This window comes from Scylla paramamosain, chromosome 9 (genome assembly GCF_035594125.1).
Source record: "Scylla paramamosain isolate STU-SP2022 chromosome 9, ASM3559412v1, whole genome shotgun sequence".
NCBI lineage: Eukaryota > Metazoa > Arthropoda > Malacostraca > Decapoda > Portunidae > Scylla > Scylla paramamosain.
The window spans coordinates 12,432,501-12,456,645 of record NC_087159.1 but is presented as its reverse complement, the minus strand read 5'-3'; the positions used below and the strand labels follow the sequence as shown (position 1 = coordinate 12,456,645).

General features: G+C 37.1%; 2 protein-coding genes and 1 long non-coding RNA gene across 12 annotated transcripts in view; 1 reads left to right on the top strand and 2 right to left on the bottom strand.

The window, feature by feature from the left end:
• The window catches only part of LOC135103626 (PHD finger protein 14-like), a 41,618-nt gene extending 28,392 nt beyond the window's left edge, over positions 1-13,226 (bottom strand). For 3 of the 4 annotated variants that reach the window (XM_064010130.1, XM_064010128.1, XM_064010129.1), the window contains exons 1-2: positions 11,658-13,226; positions 582-904 (exon numbers count right to left, since the gene is read on the bottom strand). In XM_064010130.1, the coding sequence (XP_063866200.1) occupies positions 582-904; positions 11,658-11,718 (384 nt within the window). In that variant the 5' untranslated portion in view covers positions 11,719-13,226. Of the gene's footprint in view, positions 1-581; positions 905-5,890; positions 6,777-11,657 lie in introns of those variants that run through there. The other variant, XM_064010131.1, reaches the window with a different exon arrangement.
• LOC135103630 (uncharacterized) lies at positions 9,214-11,714 on the top strand. Its single transcript, XR_010270139.1, has 3 exons — positions 9,214-10,432; positions 11,178-11,327; positions 11,424-11,714. It is a non-coding gene; the product is annotated as an uncharacterized LOC135103630 (long non-coding RNA).
• A 155-nt stretch (positions 13,227-13,381) lies between the features above and the next one.
• LOC135103629 (putative GTP-binding protein 6) overlaps positions 13,382-24,145 on the bottom strand; it is a 27,890-nt gene continuing 17,126 nt past the window's right edge. For 4 of the 7 annotated variants that reach the window (XM_064010145.1, XM_064010149.1, XM_064010148.1 and 1 more), the window contains 2 exons: positions 19,125-23,642; positions 16,863-16,991 (listed from right to left, as the gene is read on the bottom strand). In XM_064010145.1, coding sequence (XP_063866215.1) covers positions 23,481-23,642 — 162 coding nt within the window. In that variant the 3' untranslated portion in view covers positions 16,863-16,991; positions 19,125-23,480. Of the gene's footprint in view, positions 13,519-13,609; positions 13,938-14,481; positions 14,582-14,782; positions 14,982-15,199; positions 15,409-15,510; positions 15,672-16,862; positions 16,992-17,237; positions 17,381-17,729; positions 18,549-18,771; positions 18,893-19,124; positions 23,643-24,145 lie in introns of those variants that run through there. The other 3 variants (XM_064010144.1, XM_064010143.1, XM_064010146.1) reach the window with 3 other exon arrangements.

Sequence of the window (24,145 nt, the reverse complement as noted above, 5' to 3'; positions counted from 1 at the left end):
ACTCTGCTTCCTTTGTTGTACCTCCTGCTACCACCCTTCTTTATAGTTCAATTCTCATATCACTACTATGTTATGTTGTCATTCTCTTTTAACAACTTCCCTAAACACTTATATGCACCCACCATAATTTTCTTATAATATTCTTTGTTGCAAACACTAATCTTTTCTAACATAAACACCACTACAGAGATAGGACAACGAATATCAGATAGCTCCCACCTGATATTTGTCTACTACAATGACTGACCTCCAGCTTATGATGATCCTTCTATGTTGCCTTCTTATCAGATGATGTATATATGTTTGTTCTCTGGTGTGGCTCATATGATCACCAAAAGAGATACAAGATGGTTTATACCACACTAAATGAGAAAATAACAAAAAATGCAAAGAAGGCAAAACAGAAACAAAGTCTACCCAAAGATATACAATATGTATAAGAAAACTGATCAGCTCCTCATTCAATAGTGAAGTGATGATATATTAGGTAGTCCTAAAATTTACAATAACATTAAGGTAAGAATAACAATTTAAAATTATCTAGGATGCAGTGAAATACACACAGCACTTGGCTAGCTCACCTTCTCTGCCTCAAGGGCCTGTTTCTTCTTAGCTTGCTCCAGAAGCTGAGTTACTGTAAGGTTTTTCTCTGGAGCAGCATATGTCACCTCTCCTTCCTCTTCACTTTCCCCCTCTTCATCCACATCATCATCACCATCATCATCATCGTCATCATCTGGGGCATCTGGATCACTATTGATGGAAATATCATCATCATCATTCAGTTTGGCTTCATCAACATTAAAATCACTGTCATCAGAGCTCTCGCCAAGGTCCAGCTCAGCCAGGTCCACCAGTGCTGCTTTAGAGGGCTTCACCTTCCTCTTTCCGGGCTCACGGTCCACTGATGAAAGAACATACACTGTCATTCATTAAATTTGGTTTGGACACTTAACCTTTCTTAAAATAGGAATTATTTGGTCATACTGAATACTAAGTTCATGCAATCTTTGGAATTAAATTATCTAATAAATGAATGTTATGAAACTCACACTGTAATTCTTTAATACAATGATTTTATAATCCTAGAAAAGCAGATTCAGTCTGTTAACCATTTCTTAAACATTCATTGCACCACTGCCTGTGGTACCAATCTCAGCTTAGACAACTTACTCCACTATATCTAAAGTCAGGTACACACACACACACAAACAGAACATTGCAATGTAACTCTGTTGTATAACAAAAGCAGCAGTTTTTTTTTTTTTTTTTTTTTTTTTTTTTTTTTTTTTTTTTTTTTTTTTTTTAGGAGGGGCACCAGCCAAGAGCAACAAAGTTGCAATAAGAAAAGGCCCACTGAGGTGCAGGTTCCCAAACAGAGCCAAAAGCAGTAGTCAAAAATTAAAGGATAGGTGTCTTGAAACCTCTCTCTTGAAAGAGCTCAAGTCATAGGAAGGTGCAAATACAGAAGCAGGCAGGAAATTCTAGAATTTACTAGAGAAAGGGATGAATGACTGAGAATGATGGTTAACTCTTGCATTAGAGAAGTGAACAGAAAAGGGATGAGAGAAAGCAGCAAGGACACAGGAGGAGGGGAGGCATGCAGTTAGCAAGATCAGAAGAGCAGTTGGCATGAAAATAGTGGTAGAAGATAGCAAGAGATGCACTACTGCAGTGATGAGAAGGAGGTTGAAGACAGTCATTTAGAGGAGAGGAGGTGATAAGAAAAAAGTTTTTGATTCCACCCTGTCTAAAATAGCAGTATGAGTAGAAACCCCTCCCCCATACATGTAAAGCATACTCCATACATAGATGGATAAGGCCAATGTACATAGTTAGCAGCTGGGGGGAGTGAGAAAAACTGGAGGAGACATCTCAGAACACCTAGCTTCATAGAAGCTGTTTTAGTTAGAGGTGAGATGTGAAGTTTCCAGTTTAGATTATAAGTAAAGGACAGACCAAGGATGTTCAGTGTAGAAGAGGGGGACAGTTGAGTGTCACTGAAGAAGATGAGATAGTTGTCTGGAAGGTTGTGTTGAGTTGATAGAAGGAGGAATTAAATTTTTGAGGCATTGAACAATACCAAGTTTGCCCTGCCCCAATCAGAAATTTTAGAGAGATCAGAAGTCAGATGTTCTGTGGCTTCCCTGTGTGAAATGTTTACTTCCTGAAGAGTTGGAAGTGTACAAAAAGACGTGGAAAAGTGCAGGGTGGTATCATCAGCATAGGAGTAGATAGGACAAGAAGTTTGCTCTAGAAGATCATTGATGAATAATACGAAAAGAGTGGGAGACAGGACAAAACCCTGAGGAACACCACTGTTAATAGATTTTGGAGAAGAACAGTGACCATCTACCGCAGCAGCCGTTGAACAGTCATAAAGAAAACTTGAGATGAAGTTACAGAGAGAAGGATAGAAGACATAGGAGGATAGTTTGAAAATCAAAGCTTTGTGCTAGACTCTTTCAAAAGTTTTTGATATGTGTAAGTCAACAGCAAAAGTTTTATCAAAATCTCTATAAGAGGATGGCCAAGAATCAGTAAGGAAAGCCAGAATACCACCAGAAGAGCGGCCTTGACAGAACCCATACTGGCAATCAGATAGAAGGTTATGAAGTGAGAGATGTTTAAGAAACTTCCTGTTAAGGATATATTAAAAAAAAACTTTAGTAGGCAGGAAATTAAAGCAATAGGACGGTAGTTTGAGGGATTAGAACAGTCACCTTTTTTAGGAAAAGGCTGGATGTAGGCAAATTTCCAGCAAGAAGGAAAGGTAGATGTTGATAGACAGAGTTAAAAGAGTTTGACCAGGCAAGGTCCAAGCACAGAGGTACAGTTTCAGAGAACAATAGGAGGGACCCTGTCAGGTCCATAAGCCTTCTGAGGGTTTAGGCCAGTGAGGGCATGGAAAACATCACAGCAAAGGATCTTAATAAGTAGCATGTAGTTGGAAGATAGAGAGGGAGGAACAAGCCCTGAATCATCCAAGGTAGAATTTCTAGTAAAAGTTTGAATGAAGAATTCAGCCTCAGAAATAGATGAGATGGCAGTGGTACCATCAGCTTGAAATAAAGGAGGGAGAGATGAAGAAGTAAAGTTATTGGAGATGTTTTTGGTTAGGTGACAAAAGTCATGAGGACAGTTAGAACCTTGAAAGATTTTGACATTTCCTATTACATATTGGGGTTAGCTCCCAACCTGCCAATTGTCAGTTTTTGTGTGTTGCATCAAAGGATGTTACAGGGTGAGGTTTCACAGTGTGCGGATGGGACATGTGTTCAATGTGTATCAACTGGCTACACCAAGTCTGCTAAATAATCAGTATCTGGCTTGGAAATTTATGTCTGCAAGCAATTCCTGACCCCTATATTCCATTCTTCTAAAACAGTGGTTCTCAACCTTTTGCAAGCTGGGTTCCCCCAAAGGTGTTTCATTGCAGTTGGGGCCCCCCTTCCTCCCTGCGTCACCCACTCAACCCCCTCCCCAACTATGCCACCATAGATAGATAAATAGAATCATATAGATAGACAGATAGCTCTTGGCTAGTCTATTATTGTGTTGGCCCACACTATTATTATTGTTGTTGTTGTTGTTTTGTGTGTGTGTGTGTGTGTGTGTGTGTGTGTGTGTGTGTGTGTGTGTGTGTGTGTGTGTGTGTGTGTGTGTGTGTGTGTGTGTGTGTGTATTTACCTAGTTTTACCTAGTTGTATAATACAGGGTCCGAGCCAAAGCTCAATTAGTACTGTCTCCATACCCGAATTTGTCCAATTTCTCTTTAAACATGTGCACACTCTTTGCCGCAACCACCTCTTCTTTTAAGTTATTCCATATTTCAACCGTTCGATGCGGAAAGCTGTATTTCTTAATATCTCCCAAACAATGACTCTTCTTTAATTTCTTCATATGTCCCCTTGTACGTCTATCTCCTTCCTCCACTTTTACAACTAGGTCATCTCTGTCTATCTTCTCCATGCCATTTACTAATTTGAACATTGTTATCAGGTCTCCTCTTTCCCTTCTTTCTTGCAGTGTTGGTAATCCAATTTCTTCCAGTCTTTCCTCGTAACTTAGGTCTTCCAATTCAGGTATCATTTTCGTAGCTGTTCTTTGTATTCTTTCCAATTTCCTTATATCTTTCTTTTTGTGTGGAGACCATACCACTGCTGCGTATTCCAGTTTGGGACGTATCATGTGTGTTATGATTTTCTTCATCATTTCTTTGTCTAGGTAATTAAATGCCACCCTGATATTTGCTAGCAAATTATATGTAGAGCCAAATATTCCATTGATGTGTTTTTCTGGTGAAAGCGTGTCTTGAATTATTACTCCCAAGTCTTTTTCTTCTTTGCTCTTTGGTATTGTGATACCTCCCATCTTATACTCCCATGAAGGTCTCCTTTTACTTCTTCCCATCTCCATTACATGGCACTTCTTTATATTGAATTCTAATTTCCATCGTTTACTCCATTCATAAATTCTATCAATATCCCTCTGTAGTTCCTCACAATCCTCTTGGTTCTTTATTACTTTCATCAATTTTGCATCATCTGCAAACATATTAATGTAGCTATTTAAACCCACCGTCATATCATTTATATAGACCTGAAACATTATAGGTGCCAACACAGACCCTTGTGGTACTCCGCTTGTTACTTCGCACCAACTTGATTTATTATCTCTGATTACTGTACTCATTTCCCTACCTTGGAGATAATCCTTCATCCACTTAAGTATTTTTCCTTTTAGCCCTCCTCGATGTTCCAGTTTCCATATGAGTCTTTTATGTGGAACTGTATCAAAAGCTTTTTTCAGATCTAAATAGACAGCATCAACCCAACCATCCCTCTCTTGTAGTTTATCTATTACTCTTGTATAAAAGCTCAGTAAGTTTGTTACACAAGATCTCTCTTTCCTGAAACCGAATTGTTTTTCTGTTATTATATTTTCTTGTTCAAGATATTGCACCCATCTGTTTTTAATGACTATTTCACAGAGTTTACTTACAATACTCGTGACTGAGACTGGTCTGTAATTCAGTGGTTCCATTTTATTACCTCCTTTGTATAACGGTACTATATTTGCTCTCTTCCATTCCTTTGGTACTTTTCCTTCCTTTAAAGAACTGTTAATTATCTCCCATGTTGGTTCTTCCAATTCCTCTCTACATTCTTTCAATATCCATCCATTTACTTCATCTGGCCCCATCGCCTTCCTAGTATCTAGCTCTTCCAGTAGTCTTTTAATTTCTTTTCTTTCCACTTGTATGTTTGCTATTCCTTTCTGTTGTTCCTCATCTCCCAGTGATGCAAAGACAGTTTCCCTTGTAAATACAGACTTAAAGCTTTTATTCAGTATCTCAGCCATCTCTTGTGTGGTTTCATAAATTTCTCCATTTTCCTTCAGCTTTGTAATAGTATCTCTATGCTTTATGTGTGTGTGTGTGTGTGTGTGTGTGTGTGTGTGTGTGTGTGTGTGTGTGTGTGTGTGTGTGTGTGTGTGTGTGTGTGTGTGTGTGTGTGTGTGTGTGTGTGTGTGTGTGTGTGTGTGTGTGCCTCTAATTATTATTATTATTATTATTATTATTATTATTATTATTATTATTATTATTATTACTATTATTATTTATTTAATTTTATTTATTTATAAATTTTTTTTTTTTCTTTTTCCCTCCTGTCCTGTGCTTGTGCCCCTCCCTGGGAGAGTGTCTGCATGCTGAGAACCACTGTTCTAAAATATAACTACATAACTGTGACTGCCATCATCTTCTTTCCTTTCTACTCTTCACTGTATGATAATGTGTATACAGTCAGCACCAAAAGTAATGGCGCACCTTGCAATGTGCATTCACATAACATAAAAAGTTAAAAGGAAACAAGTAGAGAGTACTCACTGGTTCCAGTACTTTGTGGCGAGTCCCTTATGCTTCACATAACTTGCCAGGCATCTTGGAACAGATTCAGCCAGCCGCTAAAGGAGACAGGGCTCAAGGTTATCCCATGTCATGGAGGTGCTCCAAAAGGCTTAGGCAAGGTTGAGGTCTCTCTCCCCTAGAGGCGCCTCTTAACGACCCCCCAGATGTTCTCGATATGCTTAAGATCTGGGGAATTCCCCAGCCAATCTGTGATGTAGTCAACACCAACCCACTCAAGCCAGTCCTTTACTAATTTTGTCATGTGGGCAGGTGCACCATCTTCAAGGTGTTCGGTGAGGAGCTCCAAGTAGAGATCCTTGTTCACAGTATCATTCCTTGGCAGTACAACAACCTTCCCTGTCCCATGGTACCCAAAGGCACCCCATACCATCACTGATTCAGGGTGTTTGACTGTGGTTTGCATGTACTTTGGCAAGTATGGATCCATGCCTGACCTCATCCACACCTTCCCTCCTTTATTTCCAGTCACTGTTAAGGTTGCCTCATCAGTCCACAACACATGTTCCCATCTCTTCAGGTTCTAATTCAAGTATTTCTTACAAAATATAACCCTTTTCTGTCTTAGTTTCTCGGTGAGCAATAGTTTTTGTCACAGCTGGCAGTGTTCATAAGAGAGGTCGTCCTTAAGGCAGTGTTGGATCCTACGAACACTGACCTCCCTCAGCAATAAACAATTTCTTTCAGTTTTACACAGGGCTCAGCCTCCACTTGATGTGAGATGAGTTTGAGAGTCATCTTAGTTATTTTACAGGGTCTTCCAGAGTGATATTTGTGATGAGGTGAATTCTCACTTCCAGCATCTGTGATTTTCTTACTCCAGCATTGGACCATTCAAAGTGCAACTCTGGTCAGAATGGAAATTCCTTATTATTTTTCTCCTGATGCAATTAGGGATGCAATAGCTGCACTTTTCTCATTCAAGAGCTGTGGTCCTTGAGGCATTGTCTGTATACAAACTAAACACTGAAGGCGGGTCAAGTTGCAAGTTACATGTGATGACCATAATCACAAAAAGTAATCCTCTCATCACCAATGCCTAAGGCACACAAGTGAGAAATCAATATGAGTGGCTGACAAAGATCCATCCTCACTACCAACACCCTGCACACCATCTTCCTTGGGTACAGAGAGAGGGTACTTGATAAATTGTCAAAAATAGTGGGGTGTGACTTTCGTGCCAAAACTTTTGGCACTGACTGTAAAACATATGTGGTAGCTGCAATAAGTATCTTTGTTGCACAACACGACCTTGTTACAATATAGTGTTCTGTTTGGAAGTATGTACCTGGTTTATTACTGCTTGTTAATGAAATTCTCTAATCACCCTCTTCCATGTTCTGTACATCTTACTAATAAACTGGTAACTAAAGTAGTGACGAAGCAAATAGACTGGTAAACTGGCATCAGTGATCACTTATTACTAACCTGGTAGTTTTGTACCTTTTGTTTTTCTATACTTAGAGAGAGAGAGAGAGAGAGAGAGAGAGAGAGAGAGAGAGAGAGAGAGAGAGAGAGAGAGAGAGAGAGAGAGAGAGAGAGAGAGAGAGAGAGAGAGAGAGAGAGAGAGAGAGAGAGAGAGAGAGAGAGAGAGAGAGAGAGAGAGAGAGAGAATCAAAGTAAGGAGCAACCTAAGCTATCATATGACCATAGCTGGGTGTGATAATGAAAAATATGATCATGATAACTGATAAATCAATAATGATAACCTTATCAGCAATAAATGATAATTGAAAACTGGCGATAAATTTATCACCTGATAACCAATAACCGTTAAATTGATAAATCCAAAATTGATACTAGCAATAACGATATTGATATTTCAAGTGAAAAAAATAAATAAATTGACAAATCTAAATCTTTATTCTTATTCTTCTTAGAAAACTTAGAAAAATATTTGAAAAATTCAAATTCAATGTTTATCCTGTCTCTTCACTAATGAAAAGTACTGTTCTTAGTAAAATAACTACATTTGATTTTTAAAGTTAAAAACTTTAACATGCACATCTTCCAAAAACTAGAATGATCAATTATCACTACTTTGGAACCAAAAGTATCAGTGATACCAATTAATTCATAACGCGGGAAAAAATAATTGTCAGATAACTGATAACCTGATATTGTTATCATGATAAATTATCATGGTAATTTATCGCAATAATGCCCACCTATGCATATGACTGTATCAAAAGTAAAACCAAAGTGAAAGGTAAAATTCAACATGAAATAAAAAAAAAAGCCTGCAGGATATTTCTTGTAGCCCACCAAATGCACTATGTGACTTTCTATATGTTGGCCATAGTAACATGGCATCTCATCTACTGATGAAGACTACCTTTTAACCTTTCAATATGATTATAACAAATTATATCAGCAAAGATCAGTCTATATTGGGTCTGTTGGGGAAGAATTACATAAAAAAAATGTTTTCTACTTTATCATTACTGCAAAACACTTCAAATTTTAAACACTTCAGAATAAAAATCAATAATTCAAATTTATTGGAAAAAGAGTATATGTATATAAATAAAATATAAGGCGTCATGCAGAAGGGGCTTATGTGTCAGGATGGTGCTTTTTTAAGTTAGGGCTGGATCTCACTTGGTGGAAGCATGCAGCAGCCAGTGGTGAAATGGGATTTTTTATTTTTGTCTTTATATTCATAATACAGAGGGTTAAGTGTCACGTATTTTTTTCATTGGAAAATAGGGAGGAAGTAGCCAATACAAGCAGCAAGAGGGGCTTAGAAACGGCACCTGGCCGTTTGATGTTTTATGTTTTTTTTGTTTTTTTTCTTTTTTCTATATACTACACTTTTACACAAAAATTCCTATCACATGTTATTAAGTACTTTGAGACCTTTCATTTGATGTGCAACAAATTTTTATTTATTTATTTATTTTTTTTTTTTATAAAACACCAATGGTAGAAAACACCAATAATACACACAATTATTGGAATATCAATTTGAAATTTAAACTGCTTCTTAGCTACCTATAGTTCTTTCAACGTACCAAATATGAATAAAATTGAATAATAAATATCATACATAAAAAAAACATTTGGTGTATTATGAGGAAAATGTCATTATTTCATACAATCACCGGTTTCATTAAATTTCGTGGTTTGAAAGGTTTCCATTGGTGTATAATACATTATGTTTGCATTGATTCTAGTATGATATTACATTTCTTTGACTTTAAAGCCTTATAACTCGAAACAAGGTTGATGGCGTGCAAACCCCTCCTGCATGAGACGCCTCATATATGCAAAATATGATATGGGTGGAAAGATTACTGTATATAAATCCTATTAAATTAGCTTGCATGTGTGAACAAAAAATTCATGAATCAGATGGAAAAAGAATCACCAGTTTTTGCAAAGAAAAACTTTGTTCACAAAGGAGTTTCAATTCTATGAACATGATTAGTAAGACTGGAAGTGGAAAAGTGTTGTAAATACTGAACAGTAAACTATTTTGAAATGCATAAATGCAGAATTTTACAATGAATTTTTTTCTGAATATTTTATTGAATAAATTCCTATCTTTGGTTAGATAAATAATTAAGTAAAAAGTCATATATGTGTGTGTGTGTGTGTGTGTGTGTGTGTGTGTGTGTGTGTGTGTGTGTGTGTGTGTGTGTGTGTGTGTGTGTGTGTGTGTGTGTGTGTGTGTGTTGACAGTAAAATAATACTAATTACATACAGTGAAACTACATGAATGAACACAATGTACTGACAAAATCATTTACATGAGTCATCATGTACAGCTGCCCAGCATTCATTTATCAGTATGTCAAGGCCTAGTTACCAACAGCACATATGAGCCACAAAGACATTAATATTTATAGTACTTATGATACTTAAGAGATTTATATGTAAATTATGACTAAGTACTACAACTGATATAATATCTATTAATAAAACGCAAGAATTTTCCATGAATATGCCATACATATAAAAATTATGAATATGTACTAAATTTAAAATGGTTGAAGTATACCTTTGCAAATGCATAAATGTAAATGGAAGATTATCTTAAGCCTATTGATAATTTAATGAAAGTTTGTTTAGGAATAAGAAGCTAGTTCATCTTACAGTTTGTGGTATACACAATACATTTTTGCATTGTTTTTGTCTGAAAAGTTTCAGAATAGTTCTTAATTACAGGCATTGTTCATCTCACTTCAATATAATATTAAACAATTTAATGTAATCTCAATTTATGACCTTAAAAAGAAGATTCTCTCTCTCTCACTCTCTCTCTCTCTCTCTCTCTCTCTCTCTCTCTCTCTCTCTCTCTCTCTCTCTCTCTCTCTCTCATCATTCAAATTACTCCTCTATTGTTTTAATTTCCTGCTTTTCTATTTTTTTTAATCTATCCTCGACAGAAAAAGATTCTTAAAGAACCTTATATCTGCCAAAACAGGTTCTGCTATGGCTGCTCTACTGATCTTCTGGCCTTCCTTGCTGAGTCTTGGTCATCCTCTGTTAAGGATTTAGGTAAAACCTTCACTGTTGTCCTAGACATATCAAAAGGATTCGATAAAGTTTGGCACAAAGCTTCAATTTCTAAACTACCCTCCCATGGCTTCTATCCCTGCCTCTATGACTTCGAGTTTCCTTCCTGGCTGTTCTATTTCTTCTTTGGTCACTGTTCTTATGACTTCGAGTTTCCTTTCTGGCTGTTCTATTTCTTCTGTGGTCACTGTTCTAAGACTATTATTAGTGGTGTTTCTCAGAGGTAAATTCTGTCACCCACTCTGCAGGGAACCCAGACATTGCCTGATCTCTGATCTTTAACAAATTACTTATTGAGGCAGAGCAAACTTAGTGCTGTTCAACGACTCAAAAACCCAATTCCTCCATTTATTAACTTGACACAACCTTCCATTTGGCCACAGAACACCTGACTTCTGATTTTTCTTAACAGTGTATAATAATTTGGCATTAAAAGATATCATATTACAAGCTTGATCAAATTTCTTGAAAATACCAACAGGCAAGTACATAAACATACACTCAATTCTTCTTTCCTTTACCATAATTTCTGCAGAACCACACAGTTCGTAGGTAAGGTACCAAGCACTCCTCACAGCAATATACACTTGCCCATATTAGTAATATCACAAAATCTAGTGACTTATAAGTCTATAAACCTAATACATTAATTAATGGACTGCAAAAGTTATGAAGAGCAGACACTGAGGAATGGAGGTAGTTGTCTGATACTGATTTTTTTTTTCAGAACACTTCGTCCAATATGACCTATGCTTTTGACAACTGTACAAAAATCCAGCACCACGTATAGAGAAAAAAAATGTAAGCATATATCTGAATCCTTGAAGCATCTGCAGCACCCAGCACTGCCCTGTAAACACCATCAGAACGTGCCAGGGTATGACAGCTAAGAGAGCCAATCATTTCATTTCCCACATTAACATGACAAGTATTCCAACCAAACATGAAGATCCTGTCTTCACTCTCCTTTCAGGCTGCCATTCCCGGGGCACCACCAGCAGCAGGGCGGCCACCGTCAACACGTGTGGCGGGGAAGGAAAGCATCTGTCAGGGAAGTCAAATTGCCGCGCCCCCGCCTCGCCCCTCACTGTCTCACCTCGCCCTCCTCACACCCGCACCACCCACGCCCACAGGCATGCTAAACATACGTCACGATTCTAAATATGCGTCTCTACTCACATAAAACGAGGGACTGTCCTTAACTTACCCATAGCCTGGAGAAAAAGGCCCACCGTGTCATTCTTGCCTGCTTTGTTTTCACTCGCCATGTTGCGGCGTCTGCTGGCAGCCCCGCACACCCGAGCAGCACCCCGCGCACCGCCGCCAACCACGGATTTATTTATTTATTTATTTTATTTCTTATTAACCTTTTTGCTGTTCTCATCCTACATTGCTTTCTTTTGTTCTTATTCTCCTATATATTTTTGTTGTTGTTATCATCCCCTATACATTTTTTTTTTTTTTTTTTTTTTTGGAATTTCCTTTTGTTCCTTTTCTCCAAGATTGGCCTTCTTCAACTTCTTTATTTATCAATGAAACGTGTTTGTACTGGAAATCATTAACAAAAATAAAAAAAAACTTTATTTTGTCCCCTTCCTTCCAGAAGAATAACATTATACAAAAATAACCACCGATGGCATGGTAGAGGCCTGCTTACCTCAGCCAGCGTATAATTATGTAACTAAGTATTACTGCCAATCAAGGTACCACGAGTTTCTACGTTGTCAGCATTAACGAGGGATCACATACAAACGGTTCGTATCAAACCGTACCACAAAATATGATCATGTATGAACAATATGCCAACTCTCTCTCTCTCTCTCTCTCTCTCTCTCTCTCTCTCTCTCTCTCTCTCTCTCTCTCTCTCTCTCTCTCTCAGTATTGTTGATTACATGTTCAGGTAGCAACTACTACTACTACTACTACTAGTAGTATCTACTACTAATAGTAGTAGTAGTCTACTACTACTACTAGTACCATCCGTTGGATGAAAAGTTGCCTCTTCTCTTTAATTAGGTCAGCAGAATCTGCGGCAGTAGCATAAAATGTACCTAGACAAAATTTAGTGTCGATATGAATACATCGATCTTCTTATGTATCTACCAACTCGGTCACTGCTCCCTGGATGAGGTATCCAAGACAGGAAAGTTTACTTCAGTCATATCCTACTTTAACGAGTCTGTATGAAGAAGCACGTTTCCCATTATGGAACACTTTAAAATTAATGCAAGTAAAAGGTGAGTCTGACCGGGCTTCGAACCCGGATATGGCAGCCCGGAGTGACAAGTATTAATTAAAAAAGTTACGTCACGGCGAATCGTGCTTCGGCTCGTTTTCGCGTCCTGCTTCATAACACTTGAACAATATAGGTTACCTTACCACTAATCTTACTCTTATTCCTTTACTTTCTCAAGTGTTCTTGTGCTGTCTTCTCCCTTTAATTAAAGAGCTTCATCTCAACCTTGTAGCGGATACTAATCACATCTTGTTTGTTCATACTATTCAAGAACAATACGTTATTAATTTCTGTGACAACATAAAATTAACCGAGCCTTTGAGAGAGAGAGAGAGAGAGAGAGAGAGAGAGAGAGAGAGAGAGAGAATATACTTGTCATCAATGCCTGACATGTATTATACTACTTACTATTGTGAAAATCCAACAAAATTTCAATGGTTGCTAGAGTTACAGATATGCAGTATTTGCCCTCTTGATGATTTCCTGATTGAACAATATACACATAACTTAGTAGTACATCACTGCATCTCAGTATTTTCTTAATTTCATGTATAATAATCTATATTGCAAACCTGTTTACAAGCTTCATATGATGAGGAAACCCTGCTCATGCCATGCTTATGACATCTTGTGACTTTGATCAGTCTTACCAACATATCACATCACATGCCAGGATGCATTCACCAACGTAATGAATGAGTAAGATTTTTTTTTCTTTCTTTATCCAAGAACCAAATACATCCAAATGCACAGAAGAAAGTCCTTCTTTTCTATGAGTGCTGAGCTGTAGCTGTTGTCGCAGTCTCACACATGAACACATGCGCCATCACAGCTGAAAATAACATCTTTTCCTAATCAAATATGTCTGACATGCTGCAACCTGTAAATAGTTGCAGTTTGATTGTGGAGAGGAAGGAATGGTATGACTACACATAATTTATTATATCCTTCAAACTGAAACTCATGTACAAGGCTAATAAAAACAATTAATTTACATCATTATTCACAAAACTTACCACACTGAGAGCCCAACAATCAAACTCCCATCCAAAGCAGATGGATATGAAAATTTGGGGCAATTTAAATGTGGTAGCAAATGTGGCTACTTTTATATATAGCATTCACTGTTTTCCAAAATTGCGATGGAAGGTGGCAAGTTCTTGGTCTGTCAACACTGCCATGACACGTGTTGTCTGGGGATCGGCCTCATCCACCTCCTCATGTGCCAAGCCAGTGGCACTCCTCAACCATCTGAAATAAATATATAAATAAATAAATAAATACTAATAAATAAATAAATAAATAAATAAATAAATAAATAAATAAATAAATAAATAAATAAAAATAAAATAAAATAAGTAAATAAATAAATTAGTTAATTAATTAATAATGAATGAATGAATGAATGAATAAAATAATAAAAAAATAATAGAATTTATTCATGGGGTAAAGTTAAATAAGAATTCTAGAGAAACTCATTTTCTTAAGAGGCTATGATGAACATGATATTCTAGAATAGCAAGACATGGCTCATCAGACTTTCATGAAAAGCTAAGGTTTGCTGTACTATTTTCCCTCATTCAAGTATGCAGTCAGTGCTGATGCAGCAGTTTCAGTCCTATTTTATAATACATAAAGATCTGTAAGAATTTAAATGCTTTATATTCATCTTCTCTCTCATAATGCCTAATAGAATCACCTAAAAATAAAAGGTAATTTTTACACAACAACATGTACACTCCCCCCCACCACTCTCTCTCTCTCCCTCTCTCTCTAAAATAAATTAAGGCCTTACTGGATTTCATAGGAGCCAGTAGGTAGAGAGAACCTCCACATTTTCCGTCCAGTAACTCTTAACACCTCCTTCTCAACATCATACAATAGTTCCTCGATACCTGAAATATACAACCATTTTTCTTGATAGAAAATAATCATTAAACAATGAACACTTAATAGTTTGATTACATGGCACTCTAAAATTACTAATTTTGTCCAAGTGGTACTTTTATGATCCATCCTTTATCACTTTTCAACTTAGAATCTTCTTGTAATGTGAATTTTTCCTAAAACTCAAATATAAAAACTGACTACTTTACCTTGTCCTTTAAGTGCTGAGACCAAATGTACTCCTTTAAGCTCTTCTTTTGGTTTTGCTGTTTCAAGATCCATTTTGTTGGCAACTGTTATGACTGGTGTATCTTTGGGGAGTGGCAGGGAATTGAGAGTCTGATTGACAGTGGTTCCCTGAAGTTCATAATCCGGATGGCTGGCATCTCTCACATGCACCACAACATTCTGGTGATACAAATATCCAAAGGTTATAAAAGTCAACTTCAATATCCTACTTATGATGTTTGGTACATGATAATATTATACTTTCAATATTCTGCAATTTTGAATCATCAATATTCAGAGCAATGCTAAATACATCAACAAAGTAAAGAACATCCAGACACTATATATAACAATAAACCTGTAAAACTAAACTACCAAAATGAATAATTTGACTTTACTGAATACACTGCATCTTCCAAGGTTGCCTTAAAGGATGCCACAAGTTCTGTTGGAATATTCTGAATGAAGCCAACAGTATCAATGAACACCACTTTCAAACCACAGGGCAGACGACCTCCATGGGCAGTAACATCAAGAGTTGCAAACAGCTGATCTTTTCCTTCAGCTCGCACATCTTTAGTGATGGCGTGGATGAGTGAAGTCTTCCCTGGGATGAAAAAGATGTTATCATTATTCTTCAATCTCAGTACAAATGTACTTGAATATCTCTGTAATGAATGCTTGTGTTGATAAAGTTAATGCTACTCACCTGAGTTTGTGTATCCAACAACTGCAACAGATGGAAGACTGTTTTTAGTTCTTCTCTTTCTTATGATTGCTCTAACTGCAGCTAACTTGTCCAAGGCAGTTTTAAGATGTTTTTCCCTCTCTATTATCATTAAGTGCTCTTTTTCACCAAACAATCTTTTTCTGAAAATATGCACCAAAATTTTGAGATACAAATAGCAGCTAAAAAAGATTTGTCACTTACTGTAAGGATATATTAAGTCATTATTGAACTCAACAGTATATGAAATTGGGGCATTCACCATGGTCTGAGTTGTCAGTGACTGCTGGCTGTTTTAATGTAGGACTCAGTATACACTCCCACAGTTCTCTGGAAATGCACATTCTAAAACTGCCTCTCATGATACATCTTGAGGTACTGTACCTATATGCTATAAAACATTAATCCACAAGATCTGATGATGGACACTCTACAGAACAGTTATTATAAGCTAAATACTCACAACTAGGCTCTCAGTGTTTTCATATTTATTTCTAGTCAACATTTTTCTACTGGTTTCTACAGGGACTAACATTTTATCTGGCAAATCCTAAAAAAAAGTTGAGCTAATGTTTTATCTGGCAAATCCTAAAAAGAATTGAGCTAATGTTTTATGTGGCAAATCCCAAAAAGAGTTGAGCAAATCTTATTTGTGTTGCAGGGGCAATGTGACTGCCAAAACCAGGCCAGGATGACAGCACAGGCAGATATTAGACACATCAGCTTCCCCAAAACATAAAAAACCTGAAGCATGAGATATGAGTTTGTAGTGGTGTTGTAAAATCCAGGTCTACACATGTCCTGTGGTTGACTGCACAAACATATCATGAAAGAAGAACCAAGATGTGAAAGGATGCAGCTTAGGGAGGGCATTGGGAGACTACATCAAAGCACCAACTTAGATATGTTGGGAAACACGTCAACAGACAATTTTCACCAGTGTCCTGCTGAGATGTGGCATCAAAACATGGTTGTTTCTTTCATGTCCCAAGATTTAAAGTTTTATGTTAATGTATATAACTCATATAGAGAATATAAAATAGAATTCATTCCATGGTAACAATGCATCCCAAACCTGAGATAATGTGCATAGTATTTAGCTAATTTAGCCACATTTCTTACTCTCTGCTTGATGATGATGGCTAAGAATGTTCCTAATATTTTATTAGTTGGTTTGATAACACATAAATTATTTTTTTCTTCCAGCACATTTTTTTTTGTGTGTGTGTGTGAAATTGTCAGCTGGTGAATGTCAGTTTTTTCCAGATCACAGTGAATGCTCAATTAGACAAGACTAACAAAGATTCACACAAGACTGAAGTTTTAGAAAATACCTCATATATGGCAATTCAGCCAAAGCAATCTGCAGTCGTGCCTCCTTAGTCTGGGCATGATGACGGAATATTCCCAAAACTACTGAGTACCGGTCTAGCACCTTCCTGCCAAAGGCTTCCTCCAGAGCTCTGCAAGAAAACAAAATAATCACTCTACAATACAAAATAAAACTTGATAAAAAAAAATAAGATATTGAGATAAATATTTACAAATTCAGCAGCAGTTTGCACTATATTTTGATATGATTACACCATGCTGTTCACTTTATGATTAATCCAATTTCCTATAAACTATGCAATCATTAGATAAAGGTGTTTATTCAATCATGATAGCTTATTTCTAAAAATTTTCCAGAAATGGTATAGCTGCATTACATGATCTGTCCTCTTTTGAGCATTTCAACACTTATGAAGATACATGAAATGTCACGTGAACCACGGACTTGTGAGACAAGGCGCTCCAAAGTTCCAGACCCGAAAATGAACTTCTTGTCCATGGATTTTACTGGCACTATTTCCTGTATATAAACAAAATATATATATGAACATGTAACACTGCAGTTTATAATTATAGATATACCAACTAAAAGTAAACCAGCAAGTACAATATGTGAAGTGACCACAAGAAACTGGGAAGAGGCAGGAAAAAAGGATCAAGTTTGGGACTTTAATGACAAATTTTACACTAGCTACGTGGTTTAAATAGAATGCATGAAATACAGCGAGATATTTTGAAATTGAAAAATAATAAATCCTCATAACAATAATAAGCCTTTTTACATGATTGACTTTTCTCCCATATATCTTAAATGGTAGGATTAAAAAGAACAAAAACCACAACATATTACAAAGTAACAGAGTAGCTACCTTTGCCACCACCTGAACACCAGGCAGTGTGGCCACAAGAGCTACTGCTTCATCCAACAGCAGCTGTCCTGAGGTATCTGTTCTCTTGCTGGCTCCCCACTTCACCCATGGCTGCAGCACTAATGTCCCAATACCTTTAGATTTTCTTGCCTCAGATTCAAAGAATCCAAAAATTCTAGAGTCATCCCTTATTGACTCAAAATATGGGTCTTCCAACAAACTATCATCAATATCTTCTTCAAGCTCTGCTACAGTTTCTTCTTTTGATTGTTTTCTCTTTTTATAAATACAATTTGTCAGAGAAAACTTCCTGGTATTACTCATGTTTACAACACACTTATTAACATATCCATAGCCCTTCTTTGAAAATACTGAGCTTGACACTTTACAATTTATGTTTTCATATGTTCTGCCATAAAACCAACTGGAGTTACTTAAGATACATACATATTTCTTTGGTGAAAAAGTAAATTTTCTAAGGAAAGCATTTCCAAGATTTGGCAAACAAACAGTAAATTTCCTTAAATGTGCCATCTTTAATAAAAAAAAAAAAAAAAAAAAAAAACTACAGATTAAAATGAATTTTTAAGATGCTTTACTTTTCACTTTCAGAAGGTTTAGGCCTTTCAGAGATGGGGTTCAAATATGTGTGCTTGTCTTCAGCTGCCATCCAGCCTTCCTGGCAAGCCCTGGCCCGCACAGAGGTCACCTGGTAGGCCACAGCACATGCCAATAAACTTGACACAATAATGTGACCCTTGCGGGAGTAAGGGAGGTGCTTCTCAGTCAGGTGTTGAGTGACATAGGAAAACCCAAATGCTGTAAGTATAAAGGGACAAAACTAAACAATAATGATGTATACTTAATCTTTTATAAATATTGGTTAATAGTTACACACAATACAATAATTTTACTTTATATATTTCCCTAATGCACAAGCTTGGGGGCCTGGCACAGTAGAAAAAAAAAAAAATTAACAGCAAATAATTGAGCATAATCAATAAAATAAAACTAAAATTACTAAAATAAATATAACTGTTACCTAAGCTAAATGATGCCAATCCAGTCATGAAAGTCCTGGACATACATTCCATGTAACTTCCAAATGCTGGAAAAACTTCCTTGTATTGCTTGATGACTTCATTGTTGTTATTCATCCTTCACTGGAAATAAATACAATAAAACCTATATGCCAATACTTAAGCACCAGCTATCCTCTTTCGTCTCTGGACTTAACATGGTAACCTGTTGGCTTTATTGAAGAATTATTTCAGATTATACCTGATTTGAACACAATCACACACTAATTACTAATTTCTTGGCAAACAGGCATACTACTTTACGTAACACACACACACACACACACACATATAGGCATGGTGCTGCGTCACCTACTTCAGGTTGAATTGGATGGCTAATTCCCTGTTTCCAAGTTAAATGACCACCACCTCAGGCAGAGGTAGTTAAGACTGGTTCAGCTGCTTGGCCTCGTTGGGATCAGCTGATGGCCCACCTTGCGCCTTCCCTTCTTTTAACCCGGCGACCACAACATCACTGCAGCAGGAACATAACAGTGACAACACTCGCCATCTGCTTATCAAATTATCTCCATTTTAATACCTTAGTTTCTTTTTCTTTTCAAGTTTACAAGGGTCATAGATAACTTTATATATTTTCCCTGACATAATAATAAACCAGCTTTGGTGCCCCTAAGGTAGTCTCATGTTATTTGGCGGGAAAACTCAAAACCGGACCACTCTGGCCACCTCTGCAGGACACATGGTTATGACCCCGCTAGCTCTATGCTAGCATCAAGCGAGTAAGGCTGTCATGTATTACAGTACTTACCGTCAATAGTCAGTGTGCGTTACCGAAATACAGAAATAAAGAAACTGATTAAAAAAAGAGGGAGTTTGGTGATGAGCTATATCCAGCAACCTTATTTTATTATTATTATTATATTTTCTAGTTGATTATGAAAGTAAGAATAGTGTAGGAAGAATATGAAACGGCGCAATCAAAACCAGCAGGTAAAACATCTCACAATCTTCAAGTTTCAAAGAAGTTAAGAATGATTACCTATCAAGTACTTTAAATTCATATGGAAATCTAGGAAGAAATGGTGTGGATATAACAAATTTACAAGAGTAAACAAAACCCAGTCAAAACTAATCTAATTATGAGTGATGTAAAAACACCTCTATGATCTTACCTATCCCTAAACATGCCAGCAGGCTTGTTCTTGGAAATGTTTTGGTTAACCTTCCTCTATATTTTCAATATTTTGACACTAAGGTTAATCCTTCCCATGTTCATAACTTCCTCTCCCGAGGCATCCTTCCTTTAATCTCTTGCCATGCACCTCCTTTAATACTCTACAACTCTTCACCAGTTATCTATTATAATCTTCCTTGTCTGGGTTTTATATTTGGGTAAGAAATACAATTTCAATTCCCAATGGGTTTCATTTACTTTTTTATTTACACACTGACTAGTGTTAAATAAAATATAAGTATGATTGTGCACAAGAAAATAAATGGTTGATAGGTACAATGCAGGGTCAAGATTATTAAAAAATATACAGATTTTTGTAATGGTATGCAGCTTAATTAAAGACAATTCTTATAATTTCTAGGGGTGATGAAGACTTGAGGTGTGCATTAGCACGTGATGGGTGCTACATCCTCCACATGGCATAGGGGTGAGTGCCATGGTTTACAGAGAACAAACTGAGTGCCACAGCCCCATGCAGCATAGGGCTAAGTGTCAATACCCCACACAGCATGAAGTGGGTGTCACAAGCCCCACACAGTACAGAAGGAAGTGCCACAGTCCCACACAGCACAAAGTGGAATGCCACTGTCCCACACAGCACAAAGTGGAATGCCACAGTCCCACACAACACAAGGTGGGATACCACAGCCCCACACAAAGCAAGGTGGGATACCACAGCCCCACACAGCACAAGGTGGGATACCACAGTCCCACACAGCACAAGGTGGGATACTACAGCCCCACATAGCACAAGGTGGGATACCACAGCCCCACATAGCACAAGGTAGGATACCACAGCCCCACATAGTAAAGGAGACTACAATCAACATTCATACCATACACCACACTGCCAATTATGCATTAATTTGACATTATATGACTAGATATCTATAATTCTTATGATAATGATTTAATTTTTTTCATCATAGTAGTAATTCCTAGTCTGAAAAGTAAAAATTACAAAGTTATGGAATGTTTACAAAAAAAATCACACACACACACACACACACACACACACACACACACACACACACACACACATAATGGACAATCTCAAACTACTTTCAGTCATAACATATAGCAGCTCATAATCATTTACTGACCCTTTCTTATAAAGTGTGTGTGAAATGACATGGGGAATGTTAAAAACCACACCTTAAGTACAAACTATTACAGTAAAAATGGTAGGAATGGATAGTGTCTTGTACTGCAAAGCCAAAGCCAAACCACTGCTTTCTTGGGTGTCTCTGTAAAATGTGGTGAAGAGGATTTCCAGTGTTTTAAATTTTTGCCTCAGACTTCCAGCCTTGACACATGTGAGCTCTCAAATTTGAGCAAGTGGAAAAATAATTCTGATTATCACTAAAATGACATGATCCCTATTATCACTGTCTTTTATAGGAATTATTTCTTTATATATTATTCAACTTGTACATCAGTGGTATGAACTGCTGTAGTACATACAAAAAGAAGCTACAAACCTGTATGATGTAAAAAAAAAAAAAAAAAAAATCATAAGCAGAGGAAATCAAGAGGCTTGAATGGCCACAGTAAATGGCAATGACACACACAAAGGTGATTACACTACCAAGTCTAAAGCCCATATTTTGAAATGCTTTCAGATTTTCATAAGGACTATTTTCAAAGGCTGCAAAGATGATTAGTTGGGTTTTTATGGACATTGTTTTTCTATTGATGGTCCAGAATTCTTCTTAATCACAAGAATCATGAAAATATGCTTGAAAACACAAATAACTTTCACTACAGCCCATTGAATATAGTCAAGGTAAGGTGCCAAAATGTTTAGAATACAATCCTAAATGCAACACAGGTAATGGGATACACTATGGGCACATTACACAAAGGTTCTTCCATTGAGGCTTACGAGAGAGAGAGAGAGAGAGAGAGAGAGAGAGAGAGAGAGAGAGAGAGAGAGAGAGAGAGAGAGAGAGAGAGAGAGAGAGAGAGAGAGAGAGAGAGAGAGAGAGAGAGAGAGAGAGAAACCAAAAATTTAGAAATGCTGTATGTATGAAGAATTGTGAACTGAGCTGCAATATTATAAAAATATACAAAGGACAATAACCACTGAAACACAACACATGAGGCAACCTTCCTTAACTTCTTACTACAAGTATAAGTACCATCTTGAAACAAACACTTTATTCATTTAGCTTTATAAAAATCAAGGCCTTAGATGATATTTACATACAAAATTGGTAATTCATAGTATCTTCCTTATGCACTACATTCTGCCTATCTACTATGCTAGGGATCAACTTACAAAGAAAGGTTTTGATATGTCTCCAACACATAACTATTGCTTCTGGACACTTCTCAATATTTCTATATTACAATGTTCCTGAAAACTCCTTTCTTGTATATGACAAATAGGCTCTCATTAATCTCTGACTATATACATTATCTACAGCAGCAGACACTTCTGGACGCCTGGTCCAGATGTGGTACAAAACAGTGTAAGAAAGAGGCATTAGGTCTGTACACCTGCTGGTTGAAATACTGACATTTCCGACACATCTGACTGTTTGGTTAAGACATTGGCAAAGGATCAAGTTTCATTGTGTGGCTGCTTAAGAACAGCAGCAGTGAATTAAGGGTCTGCAATATTAAGTGTGTGGTTAGACCAGCACTGTCAAAAATGCTCTTAACAAACACCATACTACCTCGCAAATATCCCCAAATACTGGCTGAATTTACATTAAAACAGTGAAAAAAACATTAAGTAGTATACCTTAACAATGCTCTAAATCATGGCTCTTGAGGGACAAAGGAGCCTCAACGGAACCTTGGCACCACCATCACCAACATGGCACAGTGACAATAGCACAACACATCAGTAGGGACAACACACTGCCACTAACTTCCTTTCCATCAGCATGAATGCTGAGGAGGTTAGGGAGTAGTCATGCCTTCATTCAAACACTTTAATAATGAACACTTCTCTGTATGAAAATACTTTCATGAATATTGAAAAATACAGAAAAATCTGATACATACACTGATGTTCAGAACTACTATTAAATACAAGTAGCTGTGGCAGGAAAACACAGCCTTGACAATACAGGTTTATCTCTTCCTCTGCATACATAAGAATGCAGGTGCATTGAAGCATACTTGTATATAGGCACACACACACACACACACACACACACACACACACACACACACACACACACACACACACACACACACATGCATACACCCCTCCAATCAGTAACCAGGGTGCTTTACATTTGACAGTTACGGCGGGTCAGGAACCAATTTTCCTGCCGGCAAGGAAGACCAAGGCAGATTAGTATTTTAGTAAGATATTCTTACACCTACAGGGAATGAGGCTGAGAGGCAGTATCAGTCAACAGACTGTTCTTATACATGGAAGGAAAAGGATGTGATGCTGCAACACTTTTCTATACTGCCTGGAATGTGATGGTTCCCCAACAGCACACCTGTCACCGTCTCCTACACTTGAGCATAGGCATCCACCAATTTTCTGAGACGTTCCACCTCCACCTCCATGCAGGCTCGCCTCTTCCGCTCATCATCTAGCTCCTTCATCAGGGACTGCATCTTACGGTTCTGCTCCTTCCGCTGCTCTTCAACTCGCTCCTCCAAGCTTCTTATCTATGGGTATAATGATAAGTGATGAATGATGTTTCTTTTATCGTTTTCATATCAGAAGAAAACCAGGTAAATTAAATAATACTAAGAGGCTAAACAAGCTAGATTCTGGTGGTAATGATTGGGCTTTTCACACTTTTGGGCTCAAATCTTTTACTTTCAAATAAATTTTTGCCTTTTAGTTATTTTTTCCTACTTTTTTGTCTTTTAGAGAAAAAATAAAGAGAGTGAGAGATTGAAAGAACATTTATGCAGAATTCTGATAATTAGTCACTAAATATTCTTGTGATCTGTATATTGATCTACATTAATTGCTGATCCTTTCTATCCTCTAAATAATGCTGCATTCTGATTTTTTGTAATGAGAATTACTTATATATACTATCAGGAAAACTCTAACGTAGTATAAGCCTGAGTGATAAAAATGCAAAACAGTAGATACATTCTGCATTTCATCAAGTGTTAAGCTCCAGGTAAAGGTTACGGTTTCCCATGAGACACTTCAA